The sequence below is a fragment of the Gossypium hirsutum genome, chromosome D10 (genome assembly GCF_007990345.1).
Source record: "Gossypium hirsutum isolate 1008001.06 chromosome D10, Gossypium_hirsutum_v2.1, whole genome shotgun sequence".
NCBI lineage: Eukaryota > Viridiplantae > Streptophyta > Magnoliopsida > Malvales > Malvaceae > Gossypium > Gossypium hirsutum.
Genome location: NC_053446.1, coordinates 1,270,094 through 1,283,850, shown reverse-complemented (window position 1 = coordinate 1,283,850; position 13,757 = coordinate 1,270,094). Strand labels below are relative to the sequence as shown.

Sequence of the window (13,757 nt, the reverse complement as noted above, 5' to 3'; positions counted from 1 at the left end):
TGTTAGCCCAAACTAAAAGTGATCTAATTTAATCAAGACTTATTTAGCTTCAGTTATTAAATAAAGTATGAGCCAAATATATGTAAATACTCTATAACTAATTTTTAATTGATGATGGACTGATTAGAAATTTTAAAGTTAATGTGCAAAAGTTATATATATTAGGGTTATGGTGCCCAAATTACATATGCATAACTTTTCTGACATCGTTTCTTCTAAAATACTTGTGTGTAAATTTGAAAGATCAAAACCAGTTTGAAAATTCAAATATATAGTAATGATAAGAAACTTTCAATAGTAATAACTTTCAAATGCATTGCATCAATTGGATTTAGATTTGCTGGTTTAGACAAGAAAGTAACAACGAAAAACTTTTACATAACCTTGAATGTTTAAAACAACGATCAAATCAGCGAGGTAAGAAATTTGAAACTGTAATCTCATTAACTGAAAAGACTTCCTCACTTGAAATGGGTTCAATTGATTTTGTAACAACACGTCCAACAGAAAATGCTGGTTCAGTTGGACGAGGAAGCTTTATGGAACCATCGCTTGCCAACATGAAAATCACAGATGACATGGTTGGCCTGTCTGCTGGGTCTTCCTGCACGCACAATAACCCAATATGAATGCATTTAAGCACTTCAAAAGCCACACATGAGGGGACAAGGAGTTGATCTATTAGTTCCATTCCTTCACCCTTAGACCATAGTTTCCACGCCTACAATTGTAGCTTAAAATTGTTAGTATAATCCGTACATTAAATATATAAATTGTTTGAAGACAAAAGAAAGGATGAAAACATACAAAAGTTAGCAAGCTTTCGCCACGCTTTGCAAGATGAAAACCATTGTTCTTTTTTCCACTTATAATCTCCAACAAAAGTACTCCAAAACTAAAAACATCGGATTTGATAGAAAAGAGTCCTTCCATAGCATATTCAGGTGCCATGTAACCACTTTAAATTCATAAGAGATAACAAAAAAATTAAAAGTAAATTAGGTTATATCGTAGAAAATTTTAGAAACAGAAAATTATTAAATAACAATATTATAATATTAATAATGACCTCATCAACCCGTCAAGCAATGAGTATATATGTACTTACTATGTTCCGACTACTCTATTGGTGTTTGCTTGGTTTATATCTTCACAAAATATTCTTGCCATGCCAAAGTCTGAGATTTTCGGATTCATTTTATGATCTAGTAAAATATTACTAGCTTTAAGGTCTCTGTGTATAATTCTGAGGCGAGAATCTTCATGTAGATACATAATACCTCGGACAATTCCTTTAATAATATTAAACCGTTTCTGCCAATCCAATTGTGTAGCCAAATTTGAATCTGATATAAATGTGAAAAAAAGAAGGAAAAAACAAGTGATTACATTTTCATTACTTCATTTACTTGTCAAGGTTGTTGATTAGTTAAAGGTTTAGGGAGCAAACCGAACAGGAAGACGTCTAGGCTTCTGTTGGGCATGAATTCATATACAAGCAACTTTTCATTTTTCTCTAAGCAGCAACCTAAGAGTCTCACAAGATTTTTATGTTGTAATCTAGCAATTAACAGGACTTCATTCTTGAATTCAACAAGCCCTTGACCCGAAGTTCTTGACAGCCTTTTAACTGCAATTTCTTTACCATTTGCTAGTGTACCCTGCAAGAATTGTTTCAATTATATAACTTCTCTGGAATACTTACATACTTATTGATTCACACAGATCATCTCTAAAGCTACCATATAGAGATAACTGTAATTACCTTGTATACAGGACCAAATCCACCCTCTCCGAGCTTATTTTCATCAGAAAAATGATTTGTCGCTGCATGTAGAATATCCAATTGTATAGAAGGAAACTCTTGAGACCGCTCCCAATTTTCTCCACTAGAAGTTTCCTTTGAGTGCTCATTTTCCAAGTCTAGCAATTGAACTTCGTGGATGTTTTCTTTGTCTGTAATAAAAATCAAAATCTGATCGGCATAAGAATATAAAACGAATTTGTAATGCTTATCATGAAGTTACTCCATTGCATACCTTGACTGTTTCTCCTCCTCCATATAAAGAAGCCAGAGATAAAAACCACAGCTACCCCAAATATCACCGATAAACTTGTAATGAGTATTCGAATTCGGTTTAATTTGATATGTTTCTCTCCTCCTAAATAAGAGCAGAAGTTCTCAATTCAGTTCATTGTAATTCTTATGAACACAGGGGATTTTTCTCTTTTCTTAACATTGATAGGTTCAAATGCACTTTCCACAGCCAAACTACACACATCCATCCTATAACAGACTCTTGATTACAAGGCAATCGTGATGATAAATGTGCACTTTTGATATGCAAAATGCTCGGGAATTATACATAATTAATTACAAACCAAACACAACACAACACAACATTGCCTCCTAATAAAAATAACAATGCTATTGATATTATGGATGTGTCAAACTCAACTGATATGAAATCAAATTTATACTAATCAACCAAATGTCGAATCCTAAATATCTCAAAATTTTAAAGGCACGAATTAGGTTAACCTAAATTAGCTCCACCCGAATTCAATCAAACCCTTCAATTAATAGTTCTAAACTGATTTATTCATGAATTGGTCTACCTGCTCAAGTTTAAAGACTTGTCCGAAATATAAAAAGTTTAAAAAAAATATAAGGCTCAAAAAATGGGTTATATACCATTTTGTATTTGAACTTGGCATTCTTTTTTAATTCGGTATCTAAACTCTTTTTTTTTTGCCCAATTTGGTACTTGAACTTGATACTTTTCCTAATTTGGTACCTAAACCCTTTTTGGACCCAATTTGGTACATGAACTTGACATTTTTTCCTAATTTAGTGCCTAAATTTTATATCTAAATTTATTAAATGTTATACAAATTAAGCAAAACACTAATGGTGTTATTTTTATTTTTTTTTTGTTATGCTACAAAAATTTTGTCAATGTTAAAAGAAGTTCATGTAAAAAAATAGGTATTGAGCTATGATTCGATAATAATATTAAATAAGAAAAAAAAGAGTTTTAAAAACCCAAATTAAAATAAATTCAATATTTTTTATTAATAAAATAATTAACTAAATAAATAAAACTAAAAGTAATTCAACATATAAAATACAAAAAAAATCATATCATCTGTAACATTTCGATCATACATTGATGCTACCTCATAAAAAAAATAACGTTGTTAGTAAATGGAGTAATTTATAAATGTTTGAAAAGTTTAAGTACCAAATCGAACAAAAAAACAAGATTAGGTACCAAATTAGGAAAAAAAGTCAAGTTCAGGTATCAAATTGGACCCCAAAAAGATTAAGTAACAATTTAAGAGAAAGTGTCAAGATTAGTACCAAAATAAGAAAAAGTGTCAAGTTTAGGTACCAAATTAAACAAAAAAAATTAATAATCAAATGAGGAAAAAAATGTCCGATATTGAATGTTACATTAAGCCTAAAATTAAATATGTAATAATATAGTAGTATGTAAAAATTAAAAATTATGCTAAGTTATCTAAATTTAATCTAAAACATTAAATTAAAAATAATATATTTTAAAAAATTAATATGAATAGAAAGTATTAATAAATTTCAACAAAAAATTAAACCTATATTCAAGCACAGCTTGGCCTGGGTAAACATAAATTGCAGTCAATGTTATGGTAATTCCTGGTCCGACTAATTCGATCATTTGGTGTAATTTTATTAAATAAATTTATAAAAATAGAAAATAAAAAACCTCGATTCCTAGTTGAGTTTTTTTTTTATTTTTTGGGCTAAAATCAATAGTAAAAAAAAAAAGGGAGAACAAAAAATTTGGGTGAGAGAAACCTTTAGCTGGAAGAGCTGCAACCGCGGTTAGATTAAAGAAGGGGTTAAATTCATATCTGACGCTACAGCTTGGATTAAAAGCTCTTCCACCTTGCCGTCCAGCCGGAATATATGCTCTGGCTCGTCGCAAACATCTACCGCAATCCGCACCTAATAAGTCCGGTGTACAATCGACCCTGATGTACAGTGTTTGAAAACTAGATATATTCTCAACTCTAGTCACGTATTTTGAAACACCTGCCGGTCTACTTTCCGCCATGGCTATAGTTTCATTGATCACCTTCAGAACAAACTGCTCGAAACGGTCTTCCTCGGAGATAGTCACAACCGAAGACCTACCGCTCAAGAAGTAAATTGTAGGGGTTTCAGTCACAACCGAAAAGATGTTTCGGTTCGAGTAGCGTAGGAAGCATTCTTCGTACCAAACCACTGCCGTCTTGTCGAGGGGACAACGTCGGGAAATGTGGGTGGCGGCGTAGGTGACACACGCTTGGCAGGTGCTGGTAGAAATATCCCCACGGCAGAGGAACAGACCGTATACCATGTCAGGGCTCTTCCCTGCGGTTGTGTTGTAGAAAAAAACACCACGGGTAACATTAGACGATAGCGAAGACAAGAGGGTATCACGGTTGGCTTGGTAAGTGCTGTTTATGGTGAAAGTGGTGGTGTTTGGACAGGATGGGATTCCAAATCTATGCTGTTGAGCTTCAGTTGCAGGGCTAAGCAAGGAAAGGACTGTTAGTAACAGCACCAGGTTTATGAAATTGGTGGAGATCTGCCTACGTTTTGTAATAGAAGGCATATCCTTATTTTACCTTTGCAGTTTGCACCATAATACTGAGAGACCAACTTTATACATCTGGATGTCTAACCTGTCAGCCATAAATTATAAAGTTAATTCACTTTTGGGGACTATTGGAATCTCTCTAGTTGACCTATTGGTTAAGCGCTTTTACTCTTGGAGTTGTAAGAAATATCCACATATGATGTGCATGCATGTGTATTGATGGTGATTTACTTTTGTCATTAGTGTACGAGATTTGTAAAAAAAACAAATGGACTACTAAAAGTTGTTATGAAAATATGTTTCTAAAGTATTTATCTAATTTTTTTTATAAACTAAAGATTGTTTTAAAATATATTATTAAACATTTGGTGAATCACAAGTTAACAACATAAAAAAAGCTTTTACTGTGTAAATTAAAATAAAAATGATATATTATGATAAAGTAAACAAGTATATAACCCAATCGAAGCACATCGATTATTTAATACTAATTTAAGAATGAAAGGATACAAATATGAATATTATATCCAACACACATGAATAAGATAAGAAGTGAAGTTGATAATTGAGACCCAGCATCCTAAATGTGAGTGCTTAATTATTGGACCCCAATAATGTTATGTAATGATGATGATTTAGTAATTGACCCAATCCTTTTCTTATTGGACGAATATTTTAAGAAATTATATTTAATACATGGGTAAATTCTAAACGATGTTTCGATGATCGGTTCGATGAAACGGTACTCATCGAATAGAAAAATATACCTTAGATCTAAATTAATTTAATAGTCAATATTAAAAAAGTATTTGAATTTTAATATAACATCATGTTGAAATGTATTTGAAAAAGTCGCATAATAATTAGCGCAATCTTCATCCTTTCTTAAAAATAGAAAAATATAATTAGTGACTCAGTTTTCATTCAATTCAATAGGTCCACTAATACATTATAATATAATACGTACATATGAAAGAAGGCATTGTAGTATTTGAAATACAAAAGGGATAGTCCACTTTCAAGTATTACTATCATGAGTTCACATTAGTGATTCTACAAAATTAAAACTCGTGTGCATTTCTATTTCTTTATTATAATCCAAACTTTTAGTAAACTATATGTATTTATAAGATGTGGAAAGTTTTCACTCATCCGCCATTGTTGAATTCTCATTCAATGAATTCATTTGCCCCTGCATTTACGATGGCAGGATAGAGGTGCATTGTATTTATTATCCTTTTCTAGTTCATTGGGTTCAAAATCGGATCAAGTTGATTGCATTAATTGCATCAAGAATCAACTGAAATATTGATTCGGAATAAGAGGTTGAACCAGTTGACTCACGAATAGAAGTATTGGAACCCACCCATTGTTTGAAAAGTCAAAAAGGGTGGGCACCGAAAGTAGAAAGTAAAATTGGTTGGCAAGTTGGGTTAAAAGTTGGCATGGGATAATTGCAATTTTGGTCCCTAATTGTATAGAGACATTGCAAGTTGATCCTTGAACCTCAACTATAAATAGGCCTAACCATTTCTTACTTTCTTCATCCCACACTTGCCATTCTCTACTTAAGGCAATTGTTCTCTCTCCCTATTTGTAAACTTTCACTTGTATTTTTGGAGTGAAATATATTTGGTAGTGCCCGAGGACGTAGGCAAAATTTGCTGAACCTCGTTAAAATTCTAGTGTTCTTTATTTTTTGTTCTGCATATTTTGCAAGTGTCATTGTAGTGATTTATTGTGCTATTAAATTACGATAGAGGGATATTCTGGCTAGGAAAGATCTGGTATGTAAGCGATCCTCGTGATCCACCTCTCTTTCCTGGGAATTGAACTTAGTGTGATTTTTCAGTACAATAATTTTACTCTTTCACACGCTTCCGCGCAACAATTGGTATCAGAGCCAGGTTCGTACTTAGGGAATACGACCGTTTACGGTACTATTCACGTATACGGCACTATTTACGTATACAGTACTATTCACATATACGGCACTATTCACGTATACGGTACTGTTCACGTATACAGTAGTTGGGATTGAGGAGAAAAATGGCAGCAGCATCGTCATCAGCAAGGACTACTGTGACAAATGCAAAATTTGAAGTAGAGAAATTTGACGGTACCAATAATTTTGGTATGTGGCAGTGTGAGATCCTGGATGTCTTATGTCAGCAAGAGCTGGATATAGCCCTTGAAGAAAAACCTGACAAGATGGATGACAAGGAGTGGGCCAAGATCAATAGACAGGCGTGTGGTACAATCCGCCTATGCTTGGCCAAAGAGCAGAAGTACTCCGTCATTAGGGAGACATCAGCGAAGAAGCTGTGGGATACATTGGAAGAAAAGTTTCTAACGAAAAGTCTTGAAAATAGGCTTTATATGAAAAAGAAACTTTTTCGGTTCACGTATGCACCCGGTATGTCGATGAATGACCATGTGAACTCATTCAATAAAATTTTAGCAGACTTGCTAAATTTGGATGAGAAATTTGAAGATGAAGACAAGGCATTATTGTTGTTGAATTCCCTTCCTGATGAATATGATCATCTTACCACCACATTGCTTCATGGGAAAGATTCAATCACATTTGATGCAGTCTGTAGTGCGTTGTATAGATCTGAGACTCGAAAGAAAGATAAAAGAGATCACAGAGATACAACTGCAGAAGTCTTAACAGTAAGAGGTCGTTCACACAGCAGCAAACCTGGTAGAAGGGGTAAGTCCAAAGGGAGACCCGCCAAAGATGAATGTGCCTTTTGTCGTGAGAAAGGGCATTGGAAAAAGAATTGTCCTAAGTTACAAAAGGGCAAGTCTATTTCTAATGCATGTGTAGCGGAGCATGATGAGGAGTCAGACTTTAGCTTGGTTGGCATGGCAATGGCATGTCAAACGGATGAGTGGATATTGGATTCGGGATGTACTTACCATATGTGTCCTAATAAGGACTGGTTTTCTAGTCTTGAAGAACTAGAAGGTGGAGTTGTTTTTATGGGCAATGATAGTGCCTGTAAGACAATGGGTGTAGGTACAATCAAATTGAAGAACCATGACGGCTCAATCCAAGTTCTGACAGATGTTCGCTATGTACCCAGCTTGAAGAAAAATCTCATCTCATTAGGGGCCCTAGAATCTAAAGGGCTCACAATCACTTTGAGAGATGGATTACTAAAGGTAGTAGCTGGGGTATTGACGGTGATGAAAGGCACTAGAAGAAATAACTTGTACTATTTAAATGGAAGTACAGTTATTGGATCAACATCAACAGCTTCTGCGAAAGATGCAGATTCAGAGGCTACCAGGTTATGGCATAGGCGATTGGGACATGCTGGTGAAAAAGCTTTGCAGACTTTGGCGAAGCAAGGCTTGTTGAAAGGTGCAAATTCTTGCAAATTGGAATTCTGTGAACATTGTGTTCTGGGCAAGCAGACGAGGGTAAAATTTGGTTCAGCAATTCACAATACGAAAGGAATTCTGGACTATGTTCACAGTGATGTGTGGGGACCTACCAAAGTGGCTTCTTTGGGAGGTATGCACTATTTTGTCACTTTTCTTGATGATTATTCAAGAAAAGTATGGGTGTATCTAATGAAAAGAAAAAATAAAGTTTTGTATGCATTTCTGAAGTGGAAGAAGATGGTGGAGACTCAGACAAGTCGAAAGGTCAAACGACTTCGATCAGATAATGGTACTGAGTACAAAAATGATCCATTTCTACAAGTATGTCAAGATGAGGGCATTGTGCGACACTTCACTGTTCGAGATACACCACAGCAGAATGGGGTGGCAGAACGCATGAATCGGACTATACTGGAGAAAGTTCGATGTATGTTGTCCAATGCTGGATTGGGCAAGGAATTTTGGGCTGAGGCAGTTACATATGCGTGCCATCTAATTAACCGATTGCCATCAACTGCAATAAATGGAAAAACTCCTATGGAGATGTGGACTGGTAAACCTGCTACTGATTATGATTCTTTACATGTTTTTGGTTCCACTACATATTATCATGTAAAAGAATCTAAGTTAGACCCAAGAGCAAAGAAAGCATTATTCATGGGTATAACTGGTGGTGTAAAAGGATACCGTCTCTGGTGTCCTGATACAAGGAAGATTGTTTTCAGTAGAGATGTAACTTTTGATGAATCAACCATGATGAAGAACGAGGATTCACAAAAGGATGACAAAACCAGTAGTACTTTGCAGCAGGTGGAGTTTGAAAAGGTTAATGATGATCCAGCTAATATTGAAAGAACAAATGATGAAGAAGTTTCGACCCAAGAACTTCTACAGCAACAAGATTCAATTGCATATAGGAGGCCAAGAAGAGAGATTCGTAAGCCTACTCGCTTTGATGATATGGTGGCCTATGCACTTCCAATTGCAGATGATGATGTTCCTTCCACTTACACAGAAGCAATAAGTAACTCCGATGGTGTAAAGTGGAAGCAAGCTATGAATGAAGAAATGCAGTCTCTTCATAAAAATAGGACTTGGGAGTTGGTGAGACTGCCCAAGGGAAAGAAGGCAATTGGATGCAAATGGGTATATGCAAAGAAGGAAGGATTTCCTGGTAAAAATGAAATTCGATACAAGGCTAGATTGGTAGCAAAGGGTTACGCTCAGAAAGAAGGAATAGACTACAATGAAGTGTTTTCTCCAGTTGTGAAGCATTCGTCTATTCGAATTTTGCTAGCCTTGGTTGCGCAATACGATCTTGAACTAGTTCAGCTTGATGTGAAGACAGCATTTTTACACGGTGATTTGGAAGAGGAAATCTATATGACTCAGCCTGATGGATTCAATGTTGCTGATAAAGAAAATTGGGTTTGCAAACTGACAAAGTCGCTTTATGGATTGAAACAATCTCCGAGGCAGTGGTACAAGCGATTTGATCAGTTCATGAAAGGGCAAAGGTACACAAGAAGTAAATTTGATCATTGCGTATATTTTCAGAAGCTACAAGAAGGAACTTTCATATACTTGCTCTTATATGTTGATGATATGCTGATAGCATCTAAGAGCAAAGTTGAGATTGAGAGATTGAAAACTCAACTCAATCTCGAGTTTGAGATGAAAGATCTAGGTGAAGCTAAGAAGATTCTTGGCATGGAAATATGTAGAGATAGAGCTCATGGCAGAGTTAGCTTGTCTCAGAAGCAGTATTTGAAGAAAGTACTACAGCAGTTTGGCATGAACGAGAAGACCAAACCTGTAAGTACCCCGTTGGCTTCTCATTTCAAGCTTTCTGCACAACTATCTCCTTCGACGAATACGGAACGAGAATACATGTTGCAAGTTCCGTATTCTAATGCAGTGGGTAGCTTGATGTATGCAATGGTGTGTACAAGACCCGACATTTCACAGGCAGTTAGTATAGTGAGCAGGTATATGCATAATCCTGGAAAAGGACATTGGCAAGCTGTGAAATGGATTCTACGGTATATTCAGAAGACCGTGGATGTTGGATTACTGTTCAAGCAGGATAATACACTTGGTAAAGGTGTTATTGGGTACGTTGATTCTGACTATGCCGGTGATTTGGACAAGCGAAGATCAACCACCAGTTATGTGTTTACACTTGCTGGAGGACCAATAAGTTGGAAGTCTACACTACAGTCTACAGTTGCATTGTCAACCACAGAAGCCGAGTACATGGCTGTAACAGAGGCTGTAAAGGAGGCTATTTGGTTACAAGGTATGGCTAAAACCTTGGGGTTGGTTCAGGAGCATATTAACGTGTATTGTGATAGTCAAAGTGCTATTCATTTAGCAAAGAATCAAGTCTATCATGCACGTACAAAACATATCGACGTACGATTCCATTTTGTGCGGGAAATTATTGAAGAGGGGAAAATTTGTCTTCAGAAGATCAAGACTGCAAATAATCCCGCAGATATGATGACCAAGGTGGTAACAGCAACCAAGTTCGAACATTGTTTGAACTTGATTATTATCCTGCAAGTTTAACAGTTGAAGAAGGCACTATCAAGTATTGTTGTCAAAGGCAGAAAGAATTGTGTGAAGATAAGATTATCCTAATCAAATCTTCAAGGTGGAGATTATTGGAACCCACCCATTGTTTGAAAAGTCAAAAAGGGTGGGCACCGAAAGTAGAAAGTAAAATTGGTTGGCAAGTTGGGTTAAAAGTTGGCATGGGATAATTGCAATTTTGGTCCCTAATTGTATAGGGACATTGCAAGTTGATCCTTGAACCTCAACTATAAATAGGCCTAACCATTTCTTACTTTCTTCATCCCACACTTGCCATTCTCTACTTAAGGCAATTGTTCTCTCTCCCTATTTGTAAACTTTCACTTGTATTTTTGGAGTGAAATATATTTGGTAGTGCCCGAGGACGTAGGCAAAATTTGCTGAACCTCGTTAAAATTCTAGTGTTCTTTATTTTTTGTTCTGCATATTTTGCAAGTGTCATTGTAGTGATTTATTGTGCTATTAAATTACGATAGAGGGATATTCTGGCTAGGAAAGATCTGGTATGTAAGCGATCCTCGTGATCCACCTCTCTTTCCTGGGAATTGAACTTAGTGTGATTTTTCAGTACAATAATTTTACTCTTTCACACGCTTCCGCGCAACAAGAAGTGTTCATGGGTCAACTCGAGTCGGGTTCAGGTTCGTGTCAAGCCTAAGCATGATATTCATTTTTTATGCTTGCCAAGCTCGGCCTAGCATGAAACATGGGTCTAAAATTTTGTCCAAATCCGCCCATATTCACAAAAGATTAACCTAAACCCATTTTAGGCCCACTTATATTTTTTTAAAATAATTATTTGTATTATTTTAATTTAATATTTTTTATTTATTAAATTTTTTTATAAAGTCATCTTAACATTATTTTAATGTTTACATTAGAGTAGTATTATATATTTAGTATAAGTTTATTTTTTTAATGTGTTATAGATTACATAATACAAAGTGATATAAACTTAAAAACGGGTCAGGCCAAGCTCAGGCCTTGAATGTTCAAGCCCGAGCCTAACTCATATTTTAAATGGGCCTAATTTTTTTTACCAAACCCATTTTCGGGCTTAATATTTTTATTCAAACCCTCCCAAATTTCAAACGGGCCTTCAGATAGCCTGACCCATCACAAACCAATTGAATTGATTGACCGAATCAATTGAACCAATATTTTTATTTTTTATTTTTTATTTTTTAAACTTTTTTAAATAATTTATCCAATTGAACCAGATAAACCGATCAAACCAAAATTTGGTGGTCTAACCAGTTCGATCACTGATTCGATTTTAAAAACCTTAGTTAGTTCTCAAATTTTACGAGAACCTTAAAATTTGAAAATTTCTCCAAAACTAAAATTTATCAACATTTTATTTGAATCTAAAGAAAGAAATATTAAATTATTAACTTATATTATCATACTAGTTTTTTTTTGTCTGGTGCTATGCATAAATTTTGTTGTTTATATCAACTTTTAATATTTGGTATTTATTTAATATTTATTATAAAATTTGTATCGCTTCAATAATACTATGATTGAGAATGTAAAAATACAAATGTTTGATTTTTAGAATTATACAGTTTGTATTATATATGATGAATATAAATTAGGAATGGAAAATTTTAATATTTAAAATAAATTTGAATTAATTACTAATATTCATCGAAATAAAAGAAATTGTAACGATTCGATTTAATCTATGTCGAAAAATACAATTTTAGAATTTAATTTCATAAATCGAGTCTGTGATATATTTTGTATGAAAATATATTAGTGGATAGTTAAATAATTAAATCGAGAAAGTTATTACTTATAATATAGAGATTAAATTGTAATGTACCATCGCTATTAAGTTTTAATTTATAATTGCTTGAGGGCTTAATTATTAATTAACCAAAGGACTTAATGGTTATTTAACCATTATTAAATTGAACTTAGTGGGATGGCTGATCATGATCATCCATTTCCACTAACTTTGTCATGATTAACTATAAGCCATTAAATTAGAATCAATTAAGGTAAACTAGTGTCTTAATGACATGTATACAAATATGAAGTGGGAGAGAGAATGTAAATATATATATATATTTAAGGTAAACATACTTTTCTTTTGAATTTTTTATGAAATCATGGTCTTGTAAACTAGACTTAGCAGACCCATGTGTTTAGAAATTTGAATTGGTTAATGTTTACCAAATTACCATGTTGAACCTTAGTGAAATTTGAGTTGATTATGATGAATTATAAAAAATATGTATAGATTTCGTTAATATTATATTAGAAAGGCAGTGAAATTAGCTTAGAATTAAATGTTTAGATAATATAGTTAATTTTGATATTAGGGATTAAATTGAATAAAATGAAAGTTGTTAGAAAAATTTGTCATAGATTAAAAGCTTTAGGTCCCTAATGAAAGAATATGAAATTTGATTTTGATTCAATACTAGATATCGAAAAATATGAGCATTTCAGATATAAGGACTAAAATGAATAAAATGTAAACTATGTTTAATTGATGTGTTGTTCATGTGATTGCGTGAAAACTAATATTATTTCTATAATCGAATTATCGTGCGTAGCTAAAGACGACATCGGGCCGTCTCGAGATAAATAAAAGGTAAAGCCCATAGACAAGGAGCCTATTTCAGTTTGTGCTTTCATGACTGGTTTTAGTTCATAGTTTAACTAAGTATTAAATTAAGGAAAGTTAAGTTTTACGTACCTATGACTTACTGTTTAATTGTAATTGTTATTTGATGAAAGATGGTGTGATAACATAAATGATGACATGAATATACTGATTTGATATAAATATGTGAAAAATATAGTTAAGATATAAATGAAGTAATAGAAATTGAAAGTATGAACTCATATGTAAATAAAATGTAGAGACATGGAATTTGATTTGTATGTGATATGTGAGATTTTCGTATATATTGTTCATGAAATTGAGACATAGTAATGATATCTAATGTTAAACAAATGGTTGTAATGGCTTATAATATGTGGATCTTATATATTTTGAAACATTGAATATTTTATTAACGATCTTGGATAAAGTTGAGTATAACTGACATATTATAAGATGAATGTACGGAATTTTACTTCGATTTATATCGATGAGGCGTAAAGCGCATATTGTACTTCAAA

At 33.8% G+C, this 13,757-nt stretch overlaps 1 protein-coding gene across 1 annotated transcript; it reads right to left on the bottom strand.

Annotated features, from left to right (window-relative positions):
- Positions 1-321: 321 nt before the first annotated feature.
- On the bottom strand, positions 322-4,692 carry LOC107935358 (cysteine-rich receptor-like protein kinase 15). The gene is made up of 7 exons (XM_016867946.2): positions 3,842-4,692; positions 2,040-2,162; positions 1,766-1,956; positions 1,451-1,661; positions 1,109-1,346; positions 808-958; positions 322-721 (listed from the first exon to the last, which is right to left on the bottom strand). Exons 1-7 carry the CDS (start codon positions 4,641-4,643, stop codon positions 410-412), a joined length of 2,028 nt encoding a protein of 675 aa, XP_016723435.2. The 5' UTR covers positions 4,644-4,692; the 3' UTR covers positions 322-409.
- Positions 4,693-13,757: the final 9,065 nt, after the last annotated feature.

Coding starts and splice junctions, on each gene's coding strand:
- LOC107935358 (XM_016867946.2), bottom strand. CDS start 4,643: ATGCCTTCTATTACAAAACGTAGGCAGATCTCCACCAATTTCATAAAC. Junction 1,957..2,039: donor GAGGAGGAGAAACAGTCAAG/GTATGCAATGGA, acceptor TTTTTATTACAG/ACAAAGAAAACATCCACGAA. Junction 1,662..1,765: donor GATTTGGTCCTGTATACAAG/GTAATTACAGTT, acceptor CAATTCTTGCAG/GGTACACTAGCAAATGGTAA.